Source organism: Culex quinquefasciatus, chromosome 2 (assembly GCF_015732765.1).
Source record: "Culex quinquefasciatus strain JHB chromosome 2, VPISU_Cqui_1.0_pri_paternal, whole genome shotgun sequence".
In the NCBI taxonomy this organism is placed as follows: domain Eukaryota; kingdom Metazoa; phylum Arthropoda; class Insecta; order Diptera; family Culicidae; genus Culex; species Culex quinquefasciatus.
In genome coordinates this window covers 141,586,572-141,601,005 of record NC_051862.1, presented here as the reverse complement: position 1 = coordinate 141,601,005, position 14,434 = coordinate 141,586,572, and the positions used below count along the sequence as shown (strand labels likewise).

The 14,434-nt window shown below is 38.6% G+C and overlaps 2 protein-coding genes across 4 annotated transcripts in view; one reads left to right on the top strand and one right to left on the bottom strand.

Annotated features, from left to right (window-relative positions):
* The window catches only part of LOC6037121 (carnitine O-palmitoyltransferase 1, liver isoform), a 66,032-nt gene extending 57,341 nt beyond the window's left edge, over window positions 1-8,691 (bottom strand). For 2 of the 3 annotated variants that reach the window (XM_038251722.1, XM_038251721.1), the window contains exon 1: window positions 8,283-8,691. The gene's annotated coding sequence lies outside the window, so the exon portion shown is untranslated. The remainder of the gene's footprint in view (window positions 1-8,282) is intronic. The other variant, XM_038251719.1, reaches the window with a different exon arrangement.
* Window positions 8,692-12,638: 3,947 nt separating this feature from the next.
* Window positions 12,639-13,202, top strand: LOC6037122 (60S ribosomal protein L38). The gene is made up of 2 exons (XM_001847013.2): window positions 12,639-12,782; window positions 12,859-13,202. The coding sequence occupies exon 2, from the start codon at window positions 12,860-12,862 to the stop codon at window positions 13,070-13,072; it is 213 nt and encodes a 70-aa protein (XP_001847065.1). The 5' UTR covers window positions 12,639-12,782; window position 12,859; the 3' UTR covers window positions 13,073-13,202.
* The last annotated feature ends 1,232 nt before the right edge of the window (window positions 13,203-14,434 follow it).

Sequence of the window (14,434 nt, the reverse complement as noted above, 5' to 3'; positions counted from 1 at the left end):
TAATATTTTTCTTAAATATTTTTCTTAAAACATTTGAAAGTAATTCTATCTCTCTCAATTAATTTATTTATCAAAATTGCCATCCGCGCGATCCGCACCGTCCGTAACAACCCTGTTATGAGCAGACTTGGATATTATTGAGGGATTTATCAAACTATACAAATGCTTCTAGAAATATATTTCTGACAAATATAACTGGAGTTTACTACAATGATAAGTATCCGTTTGATCGCAACATCCCTGGTCTAGGATCTTATCTGCGATGCTACGAACAGGGCATTTTTGTCTCCAAAAAAACATCTCTTCCACAAACTGTTAATTCGATTATATAATAATGCAATAAATCCATCGTTTACTCGTCAGAACAACATATTTCTGATCACTGATCCAAGTTTTTTTTTATTACTGCGTGCGCTGCCCCACTCTCTACTTGTTTACGGAAAACTAACAACAGCACTGCTGGTACTGCACTGTCGTTCTAGTTTACGTGAAACTGGCTGCAATAGAGTTCATTTCGCATATCTGCTCACACAAAGGGTCACAAATAAATTACATAGTCCGACCAGGGCACACACGATGACAAGTCAACTACTTGCTTTACGGCTGACGGGGTTCAAGCTGTAAGCTCATTCAACATGTGCTCGGACGGAGACAAAGTCTTGATTAGATGGCTTTAGATTTAAATACAGGTCGGAGATTGTGCCAAGACGTTTCTGTGGCAGTGTCTCTGAGAATGGAAACAACATTGACGTGACACTACCGGACAGAGATAAGATGTCTGCTGGCAGTGGAATCTCCGCGGAGAGCGTACTTTGTACCTTCGCTATAAGGTACAGACTCACAACTATACTCAGCGCCGCCACTTGTGGCTCTTATCGTTGTGACTGCCGAAGGGAGACTTAACTGAAATGACCTTCGGAACCGCGTCCGCGCGCGCTGACGCATTCGCGGATGGCACACAGGGGATTTGATCCGGATTTGAAGGCTGGATTAGGCTTTAACTTCGCTCGCTGATCCAATGTCCGTAAACAACGATATCAGATGGGCTCCTCGGTAAGCCGAGGAACACCACCTGATGGATTTTGGCACCTCAAGTGAGTGATTTTCAACGTCGAAACCTTGGAAGCTTTGAAGTTCGTTACCAAGAAAGAGCAAAAAAAATATATATGCACAAATCAATCATCCGTTACATAACCGTGTGACATTGTCGACAGGCGTTTTTTTTCAAACGCACATTAGCCGCCACGTCAGTGAAATTCAACCCTCCCAAAAAAAAAACAGGTCATTCCTGATAACGCTAATCACGCACCCCTTGCAAAGGGGGATTTTATTGTTGGCGAGATGTACCAGGAAGAAGTCGGTTGAACCGGTCACCAATCGTACCACCACCACCCAGCCATGCAGTTCAACCGGCAAGTCATATGACTACAAAAAAAAAAAAAAAAAAAAACGCGTGTTAAATTTCTGTTTACGTGCGCCTTTTTTATCGATGATAAACATGCTCTCCTTTTTTTGAGAATCGTGTGGTGATAATGGGCGCCTTGTGCGTTCAAGGTTATGCCAGGTAGATTTCGAGTGGTGACACAATGCATTTCGATTGTGACTCCAGATGTGGTTGAAAGCTGTTTGGATAAATACTTTCCGTTTAAGAAATTGTTATACATTTGTATTCCAGTTGAGAATCCTCTACGAATTTTGTGTCGGCTCAAACTTTATGGATGCCTGTCCTATGATCAAAGGAGCCATTTTGTGTCATTGGTTCACCAATGCAAGTACAGTATGTAAAAAAAGTATTTACACCCCTTGGGCACTATGCACATTTTGTGATGAAACATGTAAAAAATTTAAAGTTTGACAGGAACCTAGTACTACGTTTTGTTCAGAAACTCATGCCAAACATTTTGCTACAAAAAGCTCATTAAAAGATGATTTCTATAAACAGTTATATAACAAATACTATTACGAAAATAAAAGGTGCAAAAAGTTTGTACACCTTTCCAAAATTAACATAAATAATGTTATTTGTTGACAAATCACCATAAATCTCTCCCAACTCCAAATAGGCATCCTTGACTGATTAAAAAAATAATTTGGATTGAATATAAAGTTTACTAACTACTTAGTATAAAAGTTTATATAACTCTGGAAATTCTATATAAAACTTATCTAAACTTAATTTTACAAACTTTTAATTCAAATAAATGTCAATTTATTATCATAAAATTGCTAAATAAACATTTTGGAGATGGGTATAACACCGTTTTGGGGGTATTTGTATCGCTAGAATAGATTTTTCGTTGGAATTCCGTACCAACCCGGAATTACGTCGTCGGAAAATCCGCCGGCATCTGAACCGGTCCACAATTCACAAGTCAACCTATGTGGCATCAGTAAGGGCATAAAATTTCCGATTTTTTGATACCCATACATCCAGGTTTTCTATAAAACCTACGTTTTTAAATACCTAAGCAAAAACGTTGTTATGGTTTCGTTTGAGCAATCTGCCAAAAATGTATGGAATTTCGTAATTTTTGTTCTCGTGGATCAAACTTACTTTTTGCCCAGGTATTTAATAACGTAGGTTTTAAAGAAATATCAAAAGATCGGAAATTTTATGCCCTTTCCGATTCCACATAGGTTGACTTGTGAATCGTGGACCGGTTCGGATGCCGGCGGATTTTCCTACGACGTAATTCCGGGTTGGTACGAAATTCCAACGAAAAATCTATTCTATCGATACAAATACACCCAAAACGGTGTTATACCCACTCCAAAATGTTTATTTTGCAATTCTATGGTTATATATTGATATTTAGTTGAATTAAAAGTTTGCAAAATTAAGTTTAGATAAGTTTTATATAGGATTTCCAGAGTTATATAAACTTTTATACTAAGTAGTTAGTAAACTTTATAATCAATCCAAATTATTTTTTTAATCAGTCAAGGATGCCTATTTGGAGTTGGGAGACTGGATTTATGGTGATTTGTCAACAAATAACATTATTTATGTTAATTTTTCGAAAGGTGTACAAACTTTTTTTGCACCTTTTTTTATTTTCGTAATAGTATTTGTTATAAAACTTTTTATAGAAATCATCTTTTCATGAGCTTTTTGTAGCAAAATGTTTGGCATGAGTTTCTGAACAAAACGTAGTACTAGGTTCCTGTCAAATTTTATTTTTTTTTTACTTGTTTCATCACAAAATGTGCATAGTGCCCAAGGGGTGTAAATACTTTTTTTACATACTGTAAGTAGTTAATAAAAAAAAAGCAGTGGCAGTGCGTGGCCGAATGGTTACGCTGTCCGCTTTGTAAGCGGATGATTCTGGGTTCGATTCCCATCTGCTGCAACCTTCCATCGGACGAGGAAGTAAAATGTCGGTCCCGGCCTTGGTTGTTAGGCCGTTAAGTCATCCCAGGTGTAGGAGTTGTCTCCATGCCATAAGTACAAACAACACACCAAACCAAGCCTACTCCGGTGGAATCGCTGGCGGCGGTTGGACTCGCAATCCAAAGGTCGTCAGTTCAAACACTGGGGTGGAAGGTTCCTTGGAGTAAAAAGAGGTTTGGGTGCTCTCCCCATTCAAGCCTTCGGACTCCTAGGTTCGAGCAGAAACTTGCAATAGAGACCACAAAAGACCCGGGGGTCGTTAATGTGGATGGTTTGATTTTTGAAGAAGTTAATAAACTTTATATTTAATCCAAATTATTTTTTTAATCAGTCAATGATGCCGGGATTCGAACTGGCGACCTTTGGATTGTGAGTACAACTCTACCGAGACAGAACCCGGGGAGACGACCCCTACACCTGGACTGAGCTAACGACCGAAACTCTAGCCTAGCCTAGAGGTTGTAGGTTAGACTTGGCCAACATTAACATCCTCGTTCGAAGGAAGGCATATGATCAAATCTCGTCTCTAAAAACCTTCTGGGATTGAACCCAGGCCGACTGGGTGAGGGCACCCACGCTTACCCCTACACCACTGGGCCCGGCCAATACAAGTGTCCATACAAATTTGAATTTTGTGTGGTTGGTGACTGCTTTCGAAAAAAGTGTCAGACAAGCAAATATTAAAATTATGGAAAATCGTAAGAGATTGTTAATTTTTGTATGGGAAAAATCAAAAAAATGTATGGGGAAAAGCTAAAATTTTTACCAAGGCAAGTTATCAGCGATTCAAAGAAGATTCTTTCGGTTCTGAGTCGACATGTTTACATGAAGGTGGGTCTACGGGTATTCTTTAAAGAGTTCATTTGTGTGAGCAAGGCAAAATACATCTACTCCTACTCTTCAATGCATTTTTTTAATTGTTTGTTTGCAAACAAGGATCCTGATTTTCGGTTCAATGATCAGAAATCACACACTCATCGCCGAGCGAATCTTGAGCTCGCAACCACTCGCGAGCGAACACAACACTGGGGCTGCCAGCGACTTGCTCAATCGCTTCTCCCCGCAGTGACACAAATACTTCGTGAATTTCTTTGGCTACTCCGTCCGTCGACCCGAGTCGCACACGAATACGTTCAGAGAGGAGAGAATCTATCAACATACCAGCTCGGCGCTCTTTTGGCCTGCACTACCATAGTTTGCCGTAAATTTGTATTTGGCATGATGGAAATTGCTTGTAAATGAGCAGCTCTCTACGAAATCGGCCGATTTCGACCATTTTTATTTTTTTTGTATTTTTTTATTTGGCTCAAACTTTGTGGGGGCCTTCCCTATGACCAAAGAAGCTATTTTGTGTCATTGGTTCACCCATACAAGTCTCCATACAATTTTGGCAGCTGACCGTACAAAAATGGTACGTAAATATTCGAATATCTGTAACGTTCGAATGAATTTTCTGATCAATTTGGTGTCTTCGGCAAAGTTGTAGGTATTGTTGAGGGCTATTGAGAAAAAAATAAGTACACAGAAAAAAAATTTGCCGATTTTTTAACTAACATTTTTTTCACAAAAACTCAATTTCCCAAAATACGTATTTTTAAATTTTCGAGATTTTTTGATATGTTTTAGGGGACAAAAACCCGCAACTTTTTTTGAGCCATAGAGAAACATGGTCAAAAAATTTGCCGCCGAGTTATGATTTTTTGAAAAAATAGTGATTTTTGGAAAAAATCAAAATTTCATGGAAAAACAAATCTGACGAAATTTTTTAAGGTAAAATTGAATTTCCAATCGAAAATTTAATTTAAAATTTTTTAATCCAAGATGGCGGTGACGAAGTATTGAAAAAATGCATTTTATTTATCGATTATCAAAAGTCCATCCATTCATCAGAAGTTTGCTAGCAAATATTTTTTCATGGGTTTATTTATTTAAGGCCACATTGGAGCAATTCTCTACGAAATCGGACTTTTTCTTTATTTTTATTTTTGTATTTTTTAATCCGACCGAAACTTTTTTGGTGCATTCGGTATGCCCAAAGAAGCCATTTTGCATCATTAGTTTGTCCATATAATTTTCCATACAAATTTGGCAGCTGGCCATACAAAAAAGATGCATGAAAATTCAAAAATCTGTATGTTTTGAAGGAATTTTTTGATCGATTTGGTGTCTTCGGCAAAGTTGTAGGTATATATATGGACTACACTGGAAAAAAAATGATACACGGTAAAAAAAAATTTGGTGATTTTTTATTTAACTTTTCGTCACTAAAACTTGATTTGCAAAAAACATTATTTGATTTTTTTTTATTTTTTGATATGTTTTAGAGGACATCAAATGCGAACTTTTCAGAAATTTCCAGGTTGTGCAAAAAATCTTTGAGCGAGTTATCAATACTGATTTTTCCAAAAAATCGAAAAAATGGTCGCAAAAATTTTTGTGACTTTTTTGAAAATAGTCGCAGTTTTTTAATTGCTGAGATATTGCCATGAAAAGGTTTAAAAACAGGAAAACTGATGTTTTCTAAGTCACACCCAAACAACACACAATTTTCTAATGTCGATATCTCAGCAACTAATGGTCCGATTTTCAATGTTAAAATATGAAACATTCGTGAAATTTTCCGATCTTTTCGAAAAAAATATTTTCAAAATTTTTAAATCAAGACTAACATTTTAAAAGGGCGTAATGTTGAATGTTTTGCCATTTTGAAATGTTAGTCTTGGTTATAAAAAATTGCCAAAGACACAAAATCGATCAAAAAATTCCTTCAAAAGATACAGATTTTTGAATATTCATGCATATTTTTTGTATGGCCAGCTGCCAAATTTGTATGGAAAATTAAATGGACAAACTAATGATGCAAAATGGCTTCTTTGGGCAAACCGAAAGCACCAAAAAAGTTTCAGTCGGATTAAAAAATACAAAAAAAAAAAAAATCGAATGACCAAAATCTGAGAGAACTGCTCATTGGAGAAAACAGGGAAACCCGTGAAAAGTCTTGAATTTGTAGTTAACAACTAAACAATTCCTTTGAACTCGATTAAAATAAGGCAAAAAGTATAACAAAATTTTTCATGCAAATCTACACTCATCTTTCTGTTAAAAGTTTTCCGGGTATCTAGTAATTCTCGAGCATATTTTAATTTTACCCAAAGCAGGTACAGTGCAGAACCAATTATTCGTAGCCTCGATTATCTGACGCTTCGATTATCCAAAGTTCGATTTTTCTTAGGTTTTTATAGGTTTTTTATGAACATTGGACGGATAATCAAATCATGAACAAAACATTTTTTTTTTCAACCGTGGGAGTTGTTGTCTTCTTATTCCAAAATCGCCAATATTACGGACCATTTTCGGATATGACTACTGCATAGTGTTTTCCAAAGTGGGTCCGGCATGTTCATGGAGTTGCCGTGAGCCACGCCATTAATGTATGGAAGGGTGGGCCTGGGCGAAAATAGTTTGGGAATCAGTCCATAACCTGTAACAATTACCGATGGAAGAATGTTCATCATAAGAGTTTCCCTGAGCATCAATTCTGGAGTTTGTTTTTTTTTTAAAGGTCCAATAAACCATATTATCAGTTATTGTTTTTTGGGTGTTTTTCAGGGGGATGCTAAAGACCGCCATCTTGGGTGATTGAGATTGATAACACGCGCAAACTGCGCACAGTGAAAACAAAAATATTTCTTTTTTTTAATAATTCAATTTTTGTTATAAGAATTACTGTAGTAAAAGTCAAATTACACAGTAGTTAAGTTAAACGTTCATGTGATAAAAGTACAACTTTAAATGAGATCATCGACCCGATGTGTGCTTAATAATCCCAACTTTAGAAGTTTATTTTGCAAATACATTGATAAAACTCACCTCATAAACATACACTAACTTTTAAACGTACATTGCGGTAAAATTTTACATAAAAACAATAATTACTTTATTTCCATTTTATGCCTGCAGTTTTTGTACTTTTTTTACAGTGCGCAGTTGCTTTGTTTTGGTTCCGTATCGAACAGCTGTTCTTTTGTGCTGGAGCCGAAGTTGACATTTCCCTTTTGTTCTGGTGCCGAAGTTGACAGCTTGTGTTGGCTGCGGGCGAGCTGCCTGTAGTGAGATATAGATGTCGCCCCCCTGGTGTTTTTTTAATCGAGCTGTCAAATCGCAACATGGAGTTAAACTTTCTGTGCAGTTGCTGTGAAGCTTACCAAGGCTTTTCAAAAAGTTTAACTCCATGTTGCACGCACACACTCTCACTTTTAATTTCTCGATAACCCTTACTCAACGCGGTTTCAGAAACACCCAAAAAGCAAGAACTGGAAATTTGTTTTATCGGACCTTTAAAAAAAACTCCAGAGTTGAAAGATAGATTCAACTAAAATAAAGGAAATTAAAGTTGCATTTTGCTTGTAGGTATTTACAAACAAATCAACGGGCAAGGTCAACGATCCCGCAACGTGCAACCTGTCGGGGAAGCACCGAGGATGCGCCGTAAAGGATTCTTCGAAATATACAAGATATTTGAGCTTGCTTTCCAACTTCGTCCATCCATCGGGCGGCCCGAACCGTACATGAATGATTGTGTGTTTTGCCTCTCTTCGTGTCTGGTCGGAACCCACTGTGTACGGCTGGTGGCCATAACGCCGTCGTGGAGGAGGAAGGAAGATAAGGGGTAGCGGCAAAAGCACACACCAACACAAATGTTGTGCTGAAGGCAGTTCGAAAGTAGGTCAAAGCGAAAAGTTTGTGGTCGATGATGACGGGCGGGTGAAGACGAGGAGTTCGGACGGAATCGACCAGGACCCACGGGGTACTTTGTTTACATGTTTGATCACTGCCTGAGGGTGGGATTAGAAGGGATCTGACTGATCCCGGAAATGTCTGCCGGACTCACCTAGTTGATGCTCTGCCGGAATATTGCGATTCAGTTGCCCTTTTTTACTCTTGGTTTACCTTCAACGGCCTCCACACGAAACTGGATCTATAAATAACCCGGGCCAGACCCACGTCACAAGAACCGCGGAAGTGAGCTAATCGGGTCCAAATTTGGAATCTAATTCACAACAAAACACTTGAATTCTCCCGAAAACGAAATGAAATCCAGCACAAAGCTAAAGCAACACGCTGAAACACTTTAAGCGAAAGAATTGAGAAGAAAAAAAAAACTGCACCGTAATGTTCCGACGCAAATGAGTTTTCCTTCGGATTAGAGAACCGGAGTTGGAACCGAGCGCGCACAAACAAAATCTGAGCAAAAAACCTCCACCAACAACGACTGCTGCAACGAGACTGGCGACGGCAAGAAGGAAAATGCGCAGCGACGGAGCGAAAAGAAACACGCACGCAAAACGAAACGTCAAAAACTGCTGACAGCTAGCCTGCTAGGGGTAGAGATCCTAAATAGGGAGACTGGTCGAAGTGAATTTGACGTACCCAAACAGACACGAGTTTGACGTATCCAAACTAGAGACCCTAAATAGGGAGACTGGTCTAAGCTGGCTAAATCGATCTGGCAACGTATGTTTTGAGCTTGGCAACACTGATAAGTTTTGCTGGGCGTAAAGGCAAATGCTCGTTTGGATACGTCAAACTCGTGTCTGTTTGGGTACGTCAAATTCACTTCGACCAGTCTCCCTATTTAGGATCTCTAATCCAAACGAGCATTTGCCTTTACGCCCAGCAAAACTTATCAGTGTTGCCAAGCTCAAAACATACGTTGCCAGATCGATTTAGCCAGCTTAGACCAGTCTCCCTATTTAGGGTCTCTAGCTAGGGGTTGTGCGCACTGGCATCTGGTGGATTTTTTTCTGAACTGAAGCAGCGAGGGGTTTGTTGGAGATAAGCTTCCGGTTTTGGAATATGATGTCGCGTAGCATGTTGCGTGCAACATTGGTTTGTAATATTGCGCGTATTCCCGAAAAAGACACGCGGCATACCAGCCTCGAAACGACGCGCCGCACTTTCGGCAAATGCTGTCAAATCCCATACTGTGCGTTTTGTTTTTGTTGATCTTCTTCTTCGAATTGCATGGCATAGTTGCCGGGAATGTTTTTTATTGCACCAAAAGTGTAGAAAATGAAAAAACGTTTGGTAGTGTGTGTTAACTCCGTGTAAAAGGGGTGTCAAACTAAAAAGTGACCCCGATCGTTTGGCAACGGTTTGTGTCAAACCATCGGGGTTTGAGTGTAAATCAAAATTAAAATCTGGACTTTTTTTAATGAGAAATTTAAAAGAGAGTCGTGAGCCGGTAACATGGAGTGAAACTTTCGCAGCTGTCATGGTAAACTTCACAGAAGCTTGACAGAAAGTTTAACTCCATGATATCACGATATGGTCCTATCGAGAAATTAAAAGTGAGAGTGTGTGCATCATGGAGTTAAACAGAACAAAGGAGAGGGAGCGATTTCTTGGGGCTTTTCTTCACCCTCTCTGACTTGCTTGCGCTGCCGCTGCTACCCATTTGATTTTTTTCTTGACCGGTTTCTTCCGAAGTGCGTATACCGCATAAAGCGGTACAGTTCGATAGGTATACGTGAAGGTATATCTAGGAGGTGTATTTAAGAAGTTCATTTTTCGAGTGATGGTGAGGAAGGCAAAAACTCTTTACTGGGTTCCTGGGCATTGTGGAATTCTAGGAAACGAAATAGCGGACAGCCTGGCAAGGAAAGAATCTGATGCCGACTTCATTGACCCAGAACCTTTCTTTGGTGTTCCAGACTGTTCTCTAAAAATGGAGCTCAAACGGTGGGAAATATCAACAATACAATCTATTTGGAATTCTACCGATTCTTCTAGACAGGCAAAAAGATTTATCTTTCCAAAAGAGAAACTTTCTCGAGAATTACTAAAACTAGACAAAAAGAATTTAAGGGTGATCGCTGGTTTATTAACTGGTCACTGTCCATGTAAATATCACTTATTCAATATGAGGAAAATCCCAAACGCAATTTGTAGATTTTGTAATATTGAAAATGAAACATCAGAGCACCTGCTTTGCAATTGCGGTGCCCTGAGTAGAATTTCATTTTTCGGAAAAAGGGTTGTTGCGATGGAGCGCGTCCGAAGCAGCCCCTTGTTCTGCGTCAGTGTCAGTGTTTGTGTGTTGTTTGACTGGTGCCCGTGCTGTCGCTTAGAATTGAATAAAGAAATCAAAACAATCTGAGCAAGCGGGAGCACGGGCGCAGCTGGACAGGTCAGCTGCGAAAAGACACCAAATCTGTGAGTAATTGTAATGTTGTGAACTGTTAAATGTTATTAATAAGAAAATATACATTTTCAGTTTTGAAGCATGAGGAAAATAATGAGTTTTATTTTACTCTGCTATCGAAAACGGTGCCCGCGATGAGCATCCTCCCGCCTGTCTCAACAGGGGTCTTACAGCCCTCCAATATCAATATATTCCGTCCTAGTATGGTGATAGACTTTATAAAACAAGTCGTACCTAACTGGGACAACACGCAGTAAACAGGAGCTGCCTCTCATCGTTCCATGATGTTGGGTTAACCTGATTTGCTATAAAAAAAGGGTCACACCACAATATTTCTCTAATTGTTCGCAGTGGTATCAAGGCTCAACAAAAAAAAAAGAGGCAAAAACTGCAGATACCACAAAGCTGGCTTTTTCAGCTTCATTTTAGGCCCAATTGGGTACTAAAGCCCTATGTCAATTTTTATGTACAACGATAAAAAACACGATTAAAAACAATTTCTGATCACTTTTTTTCATTTTAATGCAATTTTTTTTTTTTTGGCAAGACAAACATTATTTCGATGGATCAACTATGTGTAGTATAATGAGCAAATCATAGTAAGCCGTTGTTCTCTGCATGATCATAGTTACCCTAACCAACCATCAAGACAGTTGACATTCTGGGAATGTTACATTGGCGACGAGGATAAAGAAATTGAAAATTTCGGAAATTGCAAACTTTTCGTCTAAGTCAGGGGTGACCAAAGTATGGCCCGCGGGCCAAACGTGGCCCACGAGGTGATATTTTGTGGCCCGCCGACCCATTTTGAAAGATCTTGTAAAATGGCCCGTTGAACACTTGTAAAGTGATTTTATGTTTTTTCAAAACCAAGGTTTATTTAAAACTTTTATATACTAATCTTTTTTATTTTTGTTAATAAAACTTATTATTTATCAATATTTTGATCCCCACTTTAGGATACAAATACTGTGTTCAAAATATTTTATAATTAAAACAATTTCATACGTTTCAATGTGAGTGAAACTAGTAAACTTCTGGGAATGTTACACTATGGTCCCCTTGGAACGAGCTGTCAAGTAGGAACTTTTCTGTCAAGAAGGACCGCGAGGTTAATTTTTCAAAATTGATTTAAAAATCCATTTTAAACTCTTTGTGGTCGTACAAAGGGTCATTGTACTCAGAAAAATAAGCTTTATCGCTGTAAACAATAATATCAGCAATCTAAGCTTCATTTTAGGACCCAATTGGGTACTAAAGCCCTATGTAAATTTTTATGTACAACTGTACAACGGTAAAAAACACGATCAAAAACCATTTCTGATCACTTTTTTTCATTTTAATGCAAAAAAAATAATGACAAGACAACATTTTTTCGATGGATCAACTATGGTCCCCTTGAAACGAGCTGTCAAGTGGGAGCTTTTCTGTCAAGAAGGACCGCGAGGTTAATTTTTCAAAATTGATTTAAAAATCCATTTTAAACTCTTTGTGGTCGTACAAAGGGTCATTGTACTCAGAAAAATAAGCTTTATCACTGTTAACAATAATATTAGAAATCTAAGCTTCATTTTAGGACCCTAATTTGGGTCCTAAAATAAAGCTTAGATTGCTGATATTGTTGTTTACAGCGATAAAGCTTACTTTTCTGAGCAACGGAACGACGGAAAACGTAGAGTTTGTACGACCAAAAAGAGTTTAAAATGGTTTTTTTAAATCAATGTTGAAAAATTCACCTCGCGGTCCTTCTTGACAGAAAAGCTCCTACTTGACAGCTCGTTCCAATGAGACCATAGTTGATCCATCAAAAAAATGTTGTCTTGTCAAATTTTGTTTTGCATTAAAATGAAAAAAGTGATCAGAAATGGTTTTTAATTGTGTTTTTTACCGTTGTACATAAAAATTGACATAGGGCTTTAGTACCCAATTGTGCAATATTGTATATGTAATCGAAATAATCTGACCGGCACTGTTGCGACGCAACATCTAGCTGCAACATCACGTGCTCGCCGTCAGTTTCCCACAGATGGCGGCGCCGTCACCTCAGCTGTCAGCCTGGCGGAAGTTGACGAGCTGCCATGTTCGCGGCCTCCTCTCTCTTTTTTGGGCTGTGCTAAACGTCAACAGCACACACGTTCCGTTTGCGGAGGAATATTTTCCCGATTTTAGCCAGTAAAATCGTCCCAAGTGAGTGTTTTCCCGGTGGAAATTGTGCCTCGGAAGACGTGCGACTAATTTGCGGTGTTTGTTCCGTTTCTCGCAGGATGCCGCAGGAGATCAAAGAGGTGAAGGACTTCCTCATCAAGGCCCGCCGGAAGGATGCCCGTGCCGTCAAGATAAAGAAGAACGAAAACAACACCAAGTTCAAGATCCGCTGCTCCCGGTACCTGTACACGCTGGTGGTCCAGGACAAGGAGAAGGCCGACAAGCTGAAGCAGTCGCTGCCACCGGGTCTGCAGGTCAAGGAAGTCAAGTAGGGTGGTGATTTTCTCATGGCGGTAAAATGCTTTTTTTTGTTGCTTTCTTTTTGACGGAAGTGAGGAATTACTGACTAAAGCGTTCTGTGAACAACCTGAAGCGATTCCAATAAAGATGTGTTGAAAGCAACGACGGAGTGTTGGAACTATTTTATTAGTTGGAACAGACGATCAACTGCTGGCCAGCTGAAATGAACTGAAAGAAGATCCGGAGGAAACGTTGGCGGCTTGTGATTAGATGTTGAGCTTTATTCGGGGAATTGTGTAACGTGTTATGTTAGCATTTCTTGTGGTCGGTTCTGTCCATCGTAAATTCAATCACTATTTGATAATTGAAATTGATAGTTCAAATTAAACCGAAACTAGAATCGTTAAATAGTGTATGGTATTAATAGTCGTATCCAGTTTGAAATGGCCGCTAGGTGGCCAATGGTGTTAGAAATGACAGCTTCCATGTATTTGAATATGGGAGCTCAGGAAAACTCAATTTTTAAGCAATAAAATGATTATTCATGATAAAAGTATTGATTGATTAGGTGCACAAAATGTGTCTAGAATATTATTAAAATAAAAACTGTTCGAAAAATTTTCAATTGAGATAAGTACACCATTCGATTCAGCAGGAATTTTGGGCACCAAAAATATATAGCTTTCATATGTTAAGTGTTTTATTTTAGAAGAAAATTAACAAAAAGTATGAAAATCGAGACATTTAGTATGGGAGCTGTCAAATCTCTCACCATCAAAAAGCAGCGTTGAGCTTTCGCTGGATTTGTCTATAGGTACGAGTAAAAGTCACTGTCTTGCCGTGTAACAGAGAAGCTCTTGAAGTTTTCAGTAGATAAGTAGTACCTAGTTTATGCCAGGGCTGTGGAGTCGGATTCGGAGTCGGTGGAGTTGGGGAGCGTTCTTTTATAACGTAACGCGAAAAATCGGACTTTTAGCCCCCTCCCCCCTCGTAACAAAATTTCCATACAAATTTTAAACATTTTGTATGGAGCGTAAACGGTTCCTTGAGCTATTTTAGGACTCTAAGCCAAATATGAGCAACATTAGCCAACATTTACCTACTGATACTTGAAGGTGCAGTTTGTATTGGAAAAATTGAAAAAATGTATGGAAAACCCAATTTTCTTACGGTTTGGACTGCAGGATGCGCCACTTTCATCCAAATATTCCCAAAAGTGAGATTTTCATTGAAAATTTAATACTCTACAACTTTGTAGAGCATACCAAACATGTAAAACTCGATCCTTTAAAGTAATCAGCGATTTAAAAAAGTAAATTTTGCATGAAAATCATTTTTTTCACCAACTTTAAGCACGGGTATCGATGGGTTAACTTTTTAACTTTTTAATAATA

Coding starts and splice junctions, on each gene's coding strand:
- LOC6037122 (XM_001847013.2), top strand. CDS start 12,860: ATGCCGCAGGAGATCAAAGAGGTGAAGGACTTCCTCATCAAGGCCCGC.